The 15861-nt window shown below is 43.5% G+C and overlaps 1 protein-coding gene and 1 long non-coding RNA gene across 6 annotated transcripts in view; one reads left to right on the top strand and one right to left on the bottom strand.

Annotated features, from left to right (window-relative positions):
* Positions 1-1045, bottom strand: part of LOC110076640 (uncharacterized) — a 29201-nt gene extending 28156 nt beyond the window's left edge. The window contains exon 1 of the long non-coding RNA XR_012085636.2: positions 923-1045. This is a non-coding gene — a long non-coding RNA (uncharacterized LOC110076640). The remainder of the gene's footprint in view (positions 1-922) is intronic.
* A 647-nt stretch (positions 1046-1692) lies between these two features.
* SH3PXD2A (SH3 and PX domains 2A) overlaps positions 1693-15861 on the top strand; it is a 338938-nt gene continuing 324769 nt past the window's right edge. For all 5 annotated transcript variants that reach the window (XM_020788969.3, XM_078389476.1, XM_020788973.3 and 2 more), the window contains exon 1: positions 1693-1979. In XM_020788969.3, the coding sequence (XP_020644628.3) occupies positions 1908-1979 (72 nt within the window). In that variant the 5' untranslated portion in view covers positions 1693-1907. The remainder of the gene's footprint in view (positions 1980-15861) is intronic.

The following is a 15861-nucleotide window of genomic DNA, read 5'->3' as shown; positions in this document are numbered from 1 at the left end:
ACATCCCCTGAGATGAAGCGTCCTTTTTTTGTTTTTTGTGTGTTTTTTTTGGTCTTTCCCACTCGTTCTTTATGGCTGCATCCTCTATTCTGAAATTTCAATGTGTAGCCAGGATGATTTCGGGACTCTTCTGTGCCCCTCCCTCATCCCCGCAGAGCTGAATCCTGCGGGACTCAGAAGGGCTCCCTGTTTGTCATATTTAGAGCATATTGCTCATTGTCATATTGCTCGCCCTTGTTCTTGTGGCTCGACTCGAAAAAGCATTTTCGAGCCAGCAACGAGCACAGAAAACTTTCCGCCACTCTGCCCACGGAGTTTGGTATCCTCAACGCTGACCGGCACCATTTCAGGGCAGTTTTCTCAGCACCCTTTGAAAATGCAGGGTCCTAAACTTCGGACTTTTCGCACGGATAACCTCTATGCTGCTACGTCGAGACGCGGCTCTTCCCCTGAACTGGGGGGGGGGGCGAGGGGTGAATCCGAGGCTGGGAGAACGCTGGTTTTACACACCTCCTCTTCCCGCCTAAATCCTGCAATCTTTAAAAAAAAAAAAAAAAAGGAATGGGACTGCCTGCTTGCCACAAGAGAACGGCCTTTCTTCCGCGTTGCCGGGCGGTTTCCAGAGAAGGGGGAAATCTCTTCCCCGTTGCCCTCGCGGGCTGTTCCCCGGGGAACTTTGGCAGCAGCCAATTAAAGCAGCTCTGCAGAAAGGGGGGGGCAGAAGGGGCGCTCTTCCTCCACCCACCCACCCCGCCCGCCGACCCGACCGGCCCGCCCAGCCCAGCCCAGCCCAGCGCCCCCCTGAGGGCTCGGGTGTGGAGCGGTGGTTCCCCCACTCTTCTTTCAGCTCTCCTGTTCGGGGAAGACCGACACCCCCCTTCCCCTCCTCCCCTCCCCCCCCGTTGTGGGCCATCCCTCCTACCTCCCAGCCCGTGGGTCCATCCGCCCGCCCCTCTTCCTCCTCCTCCTCCTCCGGCCCCTCGCCTTGTTCGGCGCGAAGGGAAGCTGACAGCAGCCGGAGAACGCCAGCGGAGGAGAAGAAGGCGGCTGGCGAAGGGCAGCCAGCCTCGCGCCCGCTCCGTCGCCGCTCTGCCCGAGGCAGCCCGCTCGCTGCCTGCCTGCCTGCTCCTTTCTGCTGGGGGTAGGGGGGACGGAGGGAGGGCGGCTACGGGAATACAGCAGCTGCTGCATTACCACCGCCGCTACCACCGAGGAGCGTTGCCAAGGGTCGGCTCTTGTTCGGCGAGGAGTTCGTGGAGCCGAAGATAACCTGAGAACGCCGACCTGCTCCTCCTGCGCAGGAAGGGGAGAGGGAGAGGTGGCAGGCAGCAATACACGCACGTACATACATACACACGCGGGCGGGACATGCACAGGAGATCTGCGGAAAGGGGGCTGCCCTGAACCTGATACACGCCCAAAGGCTGAACCGTGAGTGGCTCCCTCCCATCCACATCCATGTGCTTTGGGCCAGCAGAAGAATCATCCTTGCCCACCAAGATGGAAAGATTCAGGCTCTCGTGAAAGTGCCCGCCGACAAGTCGGACCCTCTTCCAAGGGGGTAAACGAAGATTGTGAGCGTGTTCGGGCACGCATAGGATCACGCTCTTCCATATCGCTGTGTGGTGTTTTTTTAAAATACATATTTTGTTAAAGCATACAATTGCATGATTTTTTTTTTAAAAAAAGGAACTCCCATATTTTAAATATGCAGTAAAGAGTTGGGAAGTTTTGCTTGTCCTGTCGTGCAGTCGGGGGGTGGGGGGAGGAAAGAAGAGAAATCGTCGGCTTCCTAGGAAATCCTTCTTGAGCACTAAGGAGCCGTCCAGAAAGAATAAGCACAGTCATCATAATACAAGGATACATCTGGACTCTGTTTGTATTTCCTGGTTTTCCTGGGGACGAAGATGCTGTCCTACAGTGTCCTGGATGCTAATGTGGTGGACGTGGAAAAAAGGCGAAATCCTTCCAAGCATTATGTGAGTAGAGAAGGGCGAACAATGCTTTTGCAGGAAGGTCATTAACTCCTAATTATACCAGTGCATGTCCTGACAAGGGATGGATGTCAGCCTTGAAGTATTGTAGGAGTTTTGATAGTTGGATGTTTAGTTCTCAAGAGCCAGGAAGATGGTTTGAGAAGCCAGGCAGGTGCCATAGGCGTTCTTGAAAGGATCCTGCCCCTCCTCTCCTAACTTATGTGGTCAACCAAGATGCAGGGTGGGTAAGCTTTGGGGAACATTTTAACTTGCTGTAATAATCTATTTATTGGATTCTATTGGTTATAAAGTTTCTATGCAAACAAGAGAGGGTCCCAGAGTGCTTTAAACACTAGTGGATTTATGATGGCATAATCTCCTATGGATACTGGCCAATTTGGAAGATACATCTGATGCAACGAGCTGCAGTTCATGAAAGCTGAAATCAGATAAAACTTGATAGTCTTTAAAGTGTCACTGGCCACTCTGTTATATTCCCAGTAAAAGTGATGCAGCTCTACTACTCCTTTGGAAATTCTGCATAAGGTCTGTGATTTGAACACCAGCAGCTCATTAGGAACTGACTTCAGTGAGGAACATGTGCCTTCCTCGGTGGTCTGTAAAGGACACAGGTTGGGTCAGTATAAAACAAGATCCCTCCTTACTCCTACGTTGTGGCTCAAAGAAGGTGACCCTGCCACAACACACAAAATAGTAAAATGGTTGCATTTTCTGTTTTATGAAGGTGGTGTGCTGTGGTTTTGGTACAGTGTTCTGTGTAGGAGAGTGCATAAAACTAGATGTAGTTCAGAGCCTCTGCGGTCCTGAACATCTGATGGAGTGTCAGTTTTCTGTGCATTCCATCAGATGCTCTCTAGTCCAGTTGGCTGACCATTTCTTGCCCTTCCTTTGCTGCACAAGGCACAGCTTTTGCTATTGGAACCATCTGGGCTGATTTAACCCATGTTGTCATTTTGGTTTCAATGCACAGTTGGCAAAAATGCGTCCACTTTCCTTCTGCTCTCTGCTTGAGATGTATTCATAACTGTGTTCCTGCTTTTCTGGAATTCAGTGTTCATTTTTCTGAGTTACCATTCATGTCTCACAAATCAGTAAGGAAGAAGTATTTCATCCTGAAGCTTCCTGGGTATTGCTTAAGGATCATCATTTTCCGGAGTGAATGTCCTGGTTTTCTCGGTTATCCTGCACTGACAAAGTGTCATTGCTTGACTTTCTCATTGACGATCCAGGCCAGTGACCGTGCATGAACCCTCAATTCTCCTCTTCAGCTGAGCCAGTTCGATAAGTGTGCAGTGCTAGTTCTGCTCCTGTGGAGTGCAGACCAGGACACAAGCGTGGACTTTGCAGGAGTGCATCTCACTGCAAAGGCTCAAAGAGGAATAAAAGACCTGCTCTACTGCCTTAGAAATGATGAGATAGCTACCTGAGTCAGCATGTTTGAGGTGTCATGAAGGAGCAGCAAATGGTTAGACCTTTACTTTGGTGTTATTTCTTATTGCCCGAGAGAGAAGAAAATGTTCTGGGCTTGGAAAAGTTACACTTTTGGACAATGGCTCCTAGAATTCCCTGACCACCTGCCAAGGGTCATGGTGCCTGAGGGGTTCTGGAAGGTGTAGTTCAAAATAAGTAACCTGGCTAAATGCTGGGACTTTTTGTCTCAGGTGACAAGAGTAATCTGCCTGGCATTGGGTATACTATGCACCTTGACTTGGGCAGTTGGGATGCCCTTTGTTGCAGCAAAATTCCTTGGATTGGCCCTGGGAGAAAATAGATTGTAGCAGTCAGTATGAGATCAAGGAGATGGAGATCAGCTCTGTTGCCCACCCCGACCCCCTGAGAAAGGACAAGAAAGATAGTCTGGATTCATAATTTTCATTTAAAACTTGTTTAATCCCATGAGGGGTGGTAAATTCAGTGTCATATACCAAAGCTATCACTGAGCAAGATGCGGATGCTTTTCAGGACATTCCACACTCTTACATGGATGTGGGTGAAAAGTTTTGCTGGAGCTGTCCCAACATTTTGCTTCTACTCTCTACCTATGGATTTCACCTGTTGACACAATCAGCTAAGACTGATTCAGAGATGTATCATTTATGTTATCCATAAAATAGATGGTAAAGTGCATTGGGTGGTCTTGTAAAAATAAGCGTGTGTTCAACGTGTGCTTAAAAATAAGGATAGTTAGAGCACATATAATGTCAGAGTGGGTGACACTGTTCTGAACTAGTGTAGAGTGGACCTTGGGAGCACATGGCACCAGCAAGAGGTCCTCTCCAGTTGAGCTCGGGGACTGAATGGGTGTGCAAAACACACATTTGTTTCAAATTGTTTAGGGTTTTATATACTAACAAAGAAATCCTCAATGTGATCAAGTAACAAATAGGCAGCCAGTGCATGTTCTTCATTTATGGCATGACTAGGTATCTATGGCAGGTACCTATGGCAGGTTTGAGGGCCAAATCTTTTGCCCCAGACCTTACCATGGACCACACTAAGTCTGAAAATGGCTGGTTTGACCTTTTTGAGAAAGCCTTCCAGGTTTTTTTTTGGAGGGAGGATTGGGGACCTCTGTAGTTACCCAGTACAAAAACTCCAATTACCTAAAGTAAACAACTCATGGAAGTCTTGAGACACTGAACTCGTCGTCGTTTAGTCGTTTAGTCGTGTCCGACTCTTCGTGACCCCATGGACCAGAGCACGCCAGGCCCTCCTGTCTTCTACTGCCTCCCGGAGTTGTGTCAGGTTCATGTTGGTTGCTTCGCAGACACTGTCCAGCCATCTCATCCTCGGTCGTCCCCTTCTCCTCTTGCCATCACACTTTCCCAACATCAGGGTCTTTTCCAGGGAGTCTTTTCTTCTCATTAGATGGCCAAAGTACTGGAGCCTCAGCTTCAGGATCTGTCCTTCCAGTGAGCACTCAGGGTTGATTTCCTTTAGAACTGATAGGTTTGTTCTCCTTGCAGTCCAGGGGATTCTCAAGAGCCTCCTCCAGCACCACAATTCAAAGGCATCAATTCTTCGGCGGTCTGCTTTCTTTATGGTCCAGCTCTCACTTCCATACATCACGACAGGAAAAACCATAGCTTTGACTATTCGGACTTTTGTTGGCAAGGTGATGTCTCTGCTTTTCAAGATGCTGTCCAGATTTGTCATCGCTTTCCTCCCAAGAAGAAGGCGCCTTTTAATTTCAGGGCTGCTGTCTCCATCTGCAGTGATCATGGAGCCCAGGAAGATAAAATTTGACACTGCCTCCATATCTTCCCCTTCTATTTCCCAGGAGGTGATGGGACCAGTGGCCATGATCTTAGTTTTTTTTGATGTTGAGTTTCAGACCGTTTTTTGCACTCTCCTCTTTCACTCTCATTACAAGGTTCTTTAATTCCTCCTCACTTTCTGCCATCAGAGTGGTATCATCTGCATATCGGAGGTTGTTGATATTTCTTCCGGCAATCTTAATTCCGGCTTGGGTTTCTTCCAGTCCAGCCTTCCGCATGATGTATTCTGCATATAAGTTAAATAAGCTGGGGGACAATATACAGCCTTGCCGTACTCCTTTCCCAATTTTGAACCACTCAGTTGTTCCATGACCAGTTCTAACTGTTGCTTCCTGTCCCACATATAGGTTTCTCAGGAGACAGATAAAGTGGTCAGGCACTCCCATTTCTTTAAGAACTTGCCATAGTTTGCTGTGGTCCACACAGTCAAAGGCTTTCGCATAGTCAATGAAGCAGAAGTAGATATTTTTCTGGAACTCTCTGGCTTTCTCCATAATCCAGCGCAAGTTAGCAATTTGGTCTCGAGTTCCTCTGCCTCTTCGGAATCCAGCTTGTACTTCTGGGAGTTCTCGGTCCACATACTGCTGAAGCCTACCTTGTAGGATTTTGAGCATAACCTTGCTAGCGTGCGAAATGAGTGCAATTGTACGGTAGTTGGAGCATTCTTTGGCACTGCCTTTCTTTGGGATTGGGATGTAGACTGATCTTTTCCAATCCTCTGGCCACTGTTGAGTTTTCCAAACTTGCTGGCATATTGAATGTAGCACCTTAACAGCATCATCTTTCAAGATTTTAAATAGTTCAACTGGAATGCCATCACCTCCACTGGCCTTGTTGTTAGCCAGGCTTTCTAAGGCCCACTTGACTTCGCTCTCCAGGATGTCTGGCTCAAGGTCAGCAACTACATTGTCTGGGTTGTCCGGGATATCCACATCTTTCTGATATAAACTAGAATGTTTAAAATATCCTTTGTTTTTTAAAAAATAAAACATTAAAAAAGCAACAACCCAGAAGGAACTCTGATTACATGGGGGCCCATAATAGTTCCTCTTGTGGGCTGCATGCAGCTTGTGGGCAATTCATTCTTGACTCTGGTTTATGTTGTCAGGCCCTGTCAGGACCTTCCCTCATTCCTTCTGCAGTGTCTGCAGTTTTCAGACTTACTTTAAGGAAGGCACATTACAGTAGTCTAAGCTTGAAGTTAACAGTGTCTGGACCACTGTGGCCAAGCTATCCTTGTGCAAGAATGGCCACAGCTGGTCTTATCAGCCACGCCTAGTAAAAGGCCACCTGAGCCACTGAGGATACCTGAGCCTCCAGTAACAAAGGTGGATCAGGTAGACATACCTCACCAAGGTTGTGTTCTTGAACCTTCAGAGGAAGCGTAGCATCATGGGCAGGTCACCTGTCTCTGGGACCAGGAGCTCATGTCCCCAGAAGGCCTTCTTTGTCTTGCTAGGATTCAGTTCCAGTTTATTGACTTTCATTCACCCTACCATAGCATTCAGGTGCTGTTCCATGGTCTACATGGAATACCCACCTCAGATACGATGAGGATATAGATCTGGGTGTCATCAGCATAGCAATGATGCTTTGGTCCCTGCCTTTTCATGACTGTTCCCAGCATCTTCATGGCTCTAATGATAATTGTATCCAGATCAAATTCATTGAAGCTAGTGGTTATCAAGTGTCCAGATGACTTGATGAATTGGATGCATATTGAAAAACAGAAAGCAAGGTTCAACAAGATACACAGAAATGTTAATACTGGAGTGAGTGACAGAGAACATGCCTCTATTAGTCTGTTATAAAGTCAATCAGTTCTTTGACAGATTGCATCAAAACAGATTATGCTCAGCCTCATGTGTGTGATATTCACAGACTTGGGCTGCAGTATGACCCAAACAAGTATGTATTGCACCTGGCATTCTTAGTTCGATTCCTTTGCTCATCTAATTCAGAGTATACATTATGAAACTTGGTAGGGCAACTTCTAAGAGTTTAATCCAGACTGGGTGATTTGAAGTGTCTTGTTGCTCAATCCCAACACCATTTCTCCACAGTTTATAAAAGTACTGTTTCCTATGCACATCCACAAAACCAGAGTTGTTGGGTTTTGTTAACCACCTTGTGTCTTTTTTAAAAGAAAGGCAGGATATAAATAGGTGGGATATAAATATTTTAAATAAATATATATATATTTAATTCCAGTATATTCAGATGCCTCTGCTCAAATAAAGGATGGAAACAGCAACATTTTCTCTTAAATCTCCATCTCTTCTTCTCTGTTCTTCTCCTCCATCAATTTTTCTACCCTATTCTCTATCTTCTTTGATCCCACTCCCAAGCTGTTTACCAATACTCTTAATTTATCCCCTTTCTGTCCCAGGGCCAAAGTCACTCTGAAATACAGAGAGCAATTAGTATTTTTAAAATACAGTGGTGCCTCGACTTATGAATGCCCCTACTTACAACCATTTCGAGTTATGACCAGTTCTGGCAGCAAAATTTTGTTTCTACTTGCGACCAGAGCTTCCACTTATGAACAGAAAAAGGCAGGGGGAAAAGGTGGGAAATTGAAATTGCTAGCTGCAGGTGGCAAGAAGTTTGCTTCTTTGTAGCTCTTTTGCCCCAGCAGTTAGAGAGTGGGTGTTGTTGTTGGAGGCTTTGGGCCGCCTCGTTTCTGCTTCTGAGTGAGTGTGAGTGTGTTTGCAGGGAGGCTTCGGACTGCCTGGTAAGGTAAGGTGCTGCTTTCTGCTTTCTAAAAACTGTTCTGGGTGTTTTTGCAGCATGGTTTTGGGCTGGGGGGTTATGTTTCTGTACTGTGATGGGTCTTGTGGTTTTTTTGTTCCCCCCATTTCCAATGGGTCTTGGGGGTTGGTTGCTTTTTGGAGTGTTTTTCCCTATTTCCAATGGGCCTTGGGGGTTTGGTTGCTTTCTGTGGGTTTCCCCCCATTTCCGATGGGTCTTGTATGCTTCCCTTGCTTTTTCCTTTGTTTTCTTTGCATTTCTGACCTGGTCCCTTTGTTTTCTGTGCATTTCTGATCTGCTCCATTTGTTTTCTGTGCATTTCCGATGGGTCTTGCACGCTTGATTGCTTTTGTTTTCTCCCCCCCCCCCCCTTTGGCCAGAAGGGATTAATCACATTTCCAATGAGTCTTGCAGTGATTTTTTTGGCGGGTGGGTGATTTTTTTTTTTCTTCAGCCGGAACGGATTAATTGCATTTCAATGCATTCCGATGGGAAATGGTGCTTCAACTTACGACCAGTTCAAGTTACGCCCATCTTCTGGAATGGATTATGGTTGTCAGTCCAGGCACCGCTGTATCTGATTGCAACAAGTCTCTTTTTCAACAAAACAAAACAAAATGAAACAAGTCTGCCTCTAGAATGATTCATTCTTTGTTGTCTACTAAGTTACTGCCAAACTTACTGGTTTGTTGTTATTTGCTGTCAAGTCACATCTGACTTATGACAGCCTTAATTGAATTTTTAATGTACAGTGGTGCCTCGCTTAGCGATCGCTCCGAGCCATCGCTGGAGCCATCGCTTAATGATGGCCCCTATGGCTAAAATTCGCTTTGCGATGATCGCAGGGAAGCGATCATGGCAAAGTGAACTTTTTTAAACAGCTGATCGGCGGTTCCAAAATGGCCATTGCAAAAACAAAATGGCCGCTGCTGTTTTGCCTCGCTTTAGAGGCACCCAAAATGGCCGCCACTATGGAGAAAATTTGCTTTAAGGTACGTTTTTAGCCCATAGGAACGTATTAAATGCGTTTTAATACGTTCCTATGGGCTTTTTAATATCGCGTAGCGATTAAATCACTTAGCGATGTTTTTTCTGGAACAGATTAACATTGCTAAGTGAGGCACCACTGTATATGTAATGTATTCAAAGAGCAGTTTTACAAGTGCCAGCCTTCAGTTTCTACAGCTGAGTGGGGATTTGAACTTAGGTCTCTGGAATCTTAGTCTGTCATCCTGTCCCCTGCTGACTCTCACAGTGGATAACATGTTTGCCAGTTTGAAAGAAGAAAAAGCATTGTCATTTTCTCTCTATTCCACACTGTCAACTTTAAAAAGTTCTAAGATTATTATGACAGCTTTTGGGGATGGGTGATTTGATGTGTGGCATTCTACAGAAATAGCAGTAGATCAGCAAGAGTGCTGTATTTTTCTGTGTATAAGATGATACTTTGGTCTAAAATCTTTAGACTAAAAATTGAGGGTCATCTTAGACATGGAAGTAAGCTGAGGATAGAACAAAATGGGCCATACCTTGCCTCTGCAAACAGGCTTCCTTCAATCACAAGGCTTAGCTGCCTCCAATCCCAAGCCTTATGTAACTGACGTCAGCTGATGCTGAACAAACCAATTGCAACACACCTCATTGGAGGTGGAGCACGTAGACAGTGCTCAGAAGAAACAGGGACTCATAATGTCCAGGTGTTCTGAGCCCAGAGGCTGAATAAAGTTAAAGTGTGATGCATAATATGACAGTACTGATACGTAAATGTTAACCTAATTACTAAATAAAAATGTGTCCGTGTTTATGTTTAAAATAATGATTTCTTAATCTTGGGTTAGAAAAGTGGGGGCGTCTTATACATGAAAAAAACACACTAGTTTAGTGTTAAGCCAATTTTGTTTTCACTGTCTAGCATTAGTCTCATTTTCTTTAAAAATAAAAAAAATGTGGTTATTTATACGTTAAGAAACAACCCAGGTAAAAGGCAAGAAAGTGAGATACTGCCATATCTTATGTTTCTTGAAATATCATAAATGAAATGCCCATTAAAGTTCTGTGCCAGATCACACTATAGAAAGCAGTAGAAAATAGCACACTATGTATGTATTACTGGGGAAAGCAAAACCAACACCTTATACATCAGGTTGACCAGCAAGAATGGGAAGGTCACAGAAAAGGATCAGCTGTAGTTGATACAAGCAGCATGTTAAACAGAGAAAAGAGTGAGATGATGCATGCAGGACTTGTAGCTTCAAGCAGAACAAATGGCAGTGTGGACAAGCCCTAAACAAGCACACATAGGATTGTGGATTATGTACTATGGAACTGTTCATAGATAACCTTGTATGCATATCTATACAAAGAGCAATCTCCTGGAACTATATGTTCTGCTGAATTTACCAAATGTCTGTGCCATCACCAGTAAATGTTTTGTCAATGGCCACTGTTGATAACCTAATAATCTCTTTCTGCTGATCACAATGGCTTCTTTCCAATCCTCATACTGTAGATTATGTATACACTGGTGAGACTGGTGCCACCAATTTTCAGACATTAAAGACTTCTCTACCCTCTTGTCCTAAGACCCCAAAAGTTTTCTCAGGATGAAAGTGATCCCTAGATAGCTGTGGAACTGGGGAGGGGGGTGTCTGTGAAAACTTTTAAGTAGTGCCAGGAGGCCGTGTCTGCGGATGTCATCAGCCTTATGCACAGGGAGCTGCATCAATAGGATTTCAGCCACTGTGTATGATCCTAAATATTTAAAATCACAAAATGGAGATGGTTGTAATGATGAGTAAGTTAATTTTATTCTGTTCCTTTGGGGATTTTTTAAAAAGAATTCAATGTATTTTCAAATGTTCGAGGTGGAACTCCCATAAGTACTAAGCAAATATTGTCCCTTTGTCAAGTGACCACACTGCTCTGTTATTAAGAACACACTAGTAATGTGATCTAGTAATACATTTACAGATGATTTGGCTCTAGAAGTTAAATTCTATTGCTAATAGAAACAAATTAAATGCATATGCTGTATTGAATCACATTCTATGGTTTTTTGTGGGGTTTTTTTGGGCAATTGTTCTGAAATATATGGTTTTTACTATTCTAGCATGTTCAAGGCTTGAGAAAACTGGATGAACACATAGGAGCTTCAGAATACAGATCTGCACCCATATTTTTCTTTGTTACCATGAGGGCCAGAAACATGCTTTTTTCCTGAAATGAAAGTTGACATTTAAATGTTCCAAGTTAGCAAAAAGATTCTAATTTCGTAATTATGCTGGTTGCAAGTTGACAGAGTCATGCAGTATTAACATTAGAAATATTGTCCTGGAAGATGTTCCTTGTTTCTACCAAAATTAATTGACGCTGCTACAACTTAATTGGGGCTTGTGCTCCTTCTCAACTCATTCATAGTCTCTGGAGAATGCCTTTTGATTTCTCAAACGTCTGCCAGGTTTTCTGGAATATCAAATGGATGATGGCTGATTCAGTTTATCCTAGAGTGCTTGCATATGCAACATTTTATCTTGATCTTCAAGATGCATATTAGGAAAGGTGATCAAAACACAGCCTCAGGCCAAGAGCATCCACATGTATGTTTTTTCTCCTTTCTGTACATTAAGTGCTGGCTAAGTGAACCCAGCTGCCATTATGACATTGTTCTCTATTGTTCCCTTAGGGTTTTTTTTTCTTTTTTTCATGCACACTACTTCATTCAGTTTGTTTTCAAATAGCTCAATATTGCAAGTCAAATGAGGCCTGGATCTGCCTGTGTTGGGGAAGAGACACATCCATGGCATTTTCCAACCAAGGTCAACATTGCAAAGGGGTTACTTTCAGTATGTTGATTGCTAGCTCTTATCTCACATTTTCCTTTAGATGTCTGAGAGTATGTAGGGAGGAGCATGCTCAAATAATTGCACATATGATTCAGCAGTACCTACCTCAGATACAAAATGAATTCCAGGATTCTTAGAGATATATGAGATATCACATAAGCTTAAAAAACTTGAGTATGTGTGGCAACATTTATTTACATTCTCTGGCCTCTCCCATACTTCTTTCTTTACCACTTTGCTCACTCTTCCATAGCGATATTATTGAGCAGAGTTTAGTCTTATTCTGCAAAGTGCCATTACAACCATTTAGATCAACGTCTGTCAGCAGGGCCCAGTCTTCTGGGCTTGGATTCTCCTGGACAGCACACATCACTATAACATTGTCCAAGCCCCATGCAAACCACGAAACTGGAAGAGTCTGGGAGTTCAGTTCTACTTTTGAAAAATGGACATTTTCCTTTGTTATAGGGTGCTGTGGGCCATGTTCCCTGTTTAAAAGGCGAACTGCTACTCTTGGAATTTCAAGACACATCGTTTCCACTTTTTGCTGGAAAAGAGAGGAATCACAAAAGCCTCCTTCAGGGGCTTAATGTGGCCCCTCGGGCACATTTCCCCCCCCCCCATGGGTACGATAAATACAGCAGCTGTGAATGTCACAGAACATACCCATTCAAAGAAATGAGGGCAATCTCTATCTGTTTTTCTCTCTTGTAGTCGTTGGCTGAAATCCTGTTGCATACTACGTTGCAACAAGAGCAGGCCCATTGAATCAGTGGAGATTTCAGTGGGGATTTGGTAGTCACCTCCTCCACGAGTTCCATAGATTCAATGGGCCTACTCTAGTTGCAACTTACTACACTAAGCAATAGGGTTTCAGCCAATGTGTCCCTCCCAGATCTACCCTGGTGGATCGCTTAACACTCCAGAGCAGTGTTGTGAGTAGAATAGAACACAGCAGAGGGAGGTAAACCTGCTTCCACTCAATTGTAGTCAATGTCAGGAAAGGTTACCTTTTGGGATGATAAAATTTCCAGAATGCCCCAGTGCTGGTGACCATGCTGTCTCAGATGTTCTGGGAGGTGCAGCCCAAAACTTAATGTTTCCAAGCTCATTGTTTATTTATGCATGTTGCATGCATTGATATCAGCCAGGCTGAGTGAGGAAAGGTGAACTGAGGAAACAGGAGCACAAACTGTCTTCTTGAGAGAAGCATCTCCCATGCTCCCACTTCCGGACTTTGTGCTTACATGAAATGTGACCACTGTAGTGTCTCCTCCACCCCTTCTCTAAGTCCACATAGAGAAAATGGTGATTTGTTCTCTAGAAAATAGAAGAGCTGAAGGATTGCCTGAGACTTCTCCTACCAACTTTGCTAAACCTTATTTTCTGTGTGGTAGTTATTGATTTCCTCTTTTGCTCAGTGGTAAAAAACAAAGCAATACTTTTCTTCTCTTTCCATAAAATGTACACAGGTATTCAGAATCGAGACGGATTTTCCTGAATTATCTTCATAGTACTGCCTAGTCCTCATACAAATGCATGCTAGGTATAGACATATGGACCTAAAACTTTTACTAGTCCCAACTATAAATCCATTAAATAAGGGAGCTTTATGTAAACACTGTTTGCCAATGAGCAGTTGGTTCAATGTGACTATTTAGCTGAAATACCAATTGCATTTAGGCCTTAAATTGTACTAGGCTTATGATTTTCTAACATTCAGATTCCATTCATTCGTGCCTGTATGTTCAGTTGCTCACCCAATGCATGATCAAGCACACAGCAGACATCCGAGAAAACAGGGAACATTGCTTGTTTGATTGTTATTCTACTCATAGTAAATTGAACAAGATACAGTACTCCTTTTATTTAAACATTGGTGCCATTTGTGAAAAAATATATTTAAAAAATCAAAAGGTAAATAACATTTCTGTCTCTCACTTTCTTCTCTGGGTTACCTACCAATATATCTGATTTGTCAACCACATTTAACAAGTCAGAGATGTTATCATTGCAGTCTTAAAATAGTATTTCCTATTAGGTAATTGTGAGAAAAAGTTGAAATAATGGCATTTTATACTCTGATGTATACACTGTATTGGGAGGAAACAGCTGGCTTTTATACAGCACATAGGCTGTTTCTTTGTCAACAGGGATTTTCATGTCACTTCCTCTTCACAACTGTGTGTCCCTACAAAAGGAAACAGCTCACAGTTGGCAAAGCAGCAGCACTGCTGGCTACAAAGCTGTTTGCAATGCTCTGTTAATTTGTGTGCAAACAAGTACTTTGAGGTGTTTAAGTAAAAATGACATTTTTTCCTTTTGCCCCAGGTAACAATCATATGCGAATATAGGACACTGCCTTATACTGGGTCAGAACTTGGGAACATCTAGATCAGTGATTCCCAACTTTGGGTAACCCAGCTGTTCTTGGACTGCAACTTCCAGAACCCCTAACAGCTGGTGGTGAAGGCTTCTGGGAATTGCAGTCTAAGAATACCTGGGTTACCCAAGGTTGGGAATCACTGATCTAGATCACTGGTTCTTAACCTTGGGTTACTCAGGAGTTTTGGACTGCAACTCCCAGAAGCCTTCACCACCAACTGTGCTGACTGGGGTTTCTGGGAGTTGCAGTTCAAAAGCATCTAAGTAACAAAGGTTAAGAACCACTGATCTAGATCAACACTGTCAGATATTAATATCTGTTCCCCATGGTTGCAGAGGGAGGTATCTGGTGCTGAGAGACTGAACTTAGGATCTCCTCATGCCAAATACGCCCTACCAATGAGAACCTGTGGCCTCTTTCTTCTAGAGTAAATAGACAAGACACATGCAGCCTGTTTTTCTGGAAAGCAGAATATCTTAACTAGTTGATGCTATCCCATAGTTTGGTTAAGCTATTGAAAAGATGACAGAGCATTTCCAGCCTTTTCAATGGTAGTGCACCAGCTCCTCTTTTAGAAATCATGTCTCTTTCTCAGTTCTGCTTTACCATCCTCCAAACCCCTTTTGACAAAAAGTTCATAATTTAAAATAAATATACAAATGCTTCTAATCACTAAAGTTAATAAAAAAGTAATTTGCCTTTAGAAATAGCCAAAGCAAAATTTTCTTTAACATGAAGGGTGATGACTATCTTGCAGACTCATCTGCCTCCCCCACCACCCACAATTGTCTTCATACAGACCCTTAGGCACTTCCCCCTGTTTAGGAACCATAATTCCAAACAGAACTAAGCTGTAATGCAGGTTTCCCGTTAAGCCATATTTTCTGACTTCCTAAGAGCTGTCTTAGTGAGCAGCTAGATAACCCAGCTTTTCTCAGCTTGATCCCCACCAGATGTGTTTTTTTACAGCTCACATGGCATCCTGGCTAGCTATGGAGAGAGTAACATAATGGCCAGAATTCAATTTATGTTCTCTGAAGGTTTGAGTAGTGTGTCGTGGATAATTGTAGGTGAATAATGAAGTACTAGGATGTGTCTTAGTCACAAGCCTGTCATGCACCCAGTTGTGCAACTGCAGGATGTGTTTGCACCTTGTCAACTGGCTACCGTTAGCCACAACAAGTTTTTCAAAACATAGGTGAACAGTAGTCAGATTCCAGCTAACGCATGTGAAGTGCACCATCTTCAGGAAGGCAGGAACAACCTACTTATTAAAGAATAAAAGCACATGGAAGTTCTGGAAACCAGGAACATGAAATAAAAGCCAATGTCTAGCTTGTTTCAAACATTTTGTATAGTACTTCTTTGGGAAGTGCTCTAGAAATCTCACTGAGTGGAAGGATGATTCCTGCTTCCGGACAAACCAAAACCCAAGGGAATATTAGTTTTACAAATGGGAACTTTGAACGTTACTGACATGTATTAGGCTACTCTGTTTATATCTGTGAAATGTATGATACAAATGTAGCTTTTGAACAAATATCAAATATTATCTTTGCTATATGCAAAATTAGAAAGCAGAACTGAACATGTAATGCAGATGGAGA

This window comes from Pogona vitticeps, chromosome 3 (genome assembly GCF_051106095.1).
Source record: "Pogona vitticeps strain Pit_001003342236 chromosome 3, PviZW2.1, whole genome shotgun sequence".
NCBI classification, from domain to species: Eukaryota; Metazoa; Chordata; class Lepidosauria; order Squamata; family Agamidae; genus Pogona; species Pogona vitticeps.
This window is presented reverse-complemented; position numbering and strand designations above follow the sequence as displayed.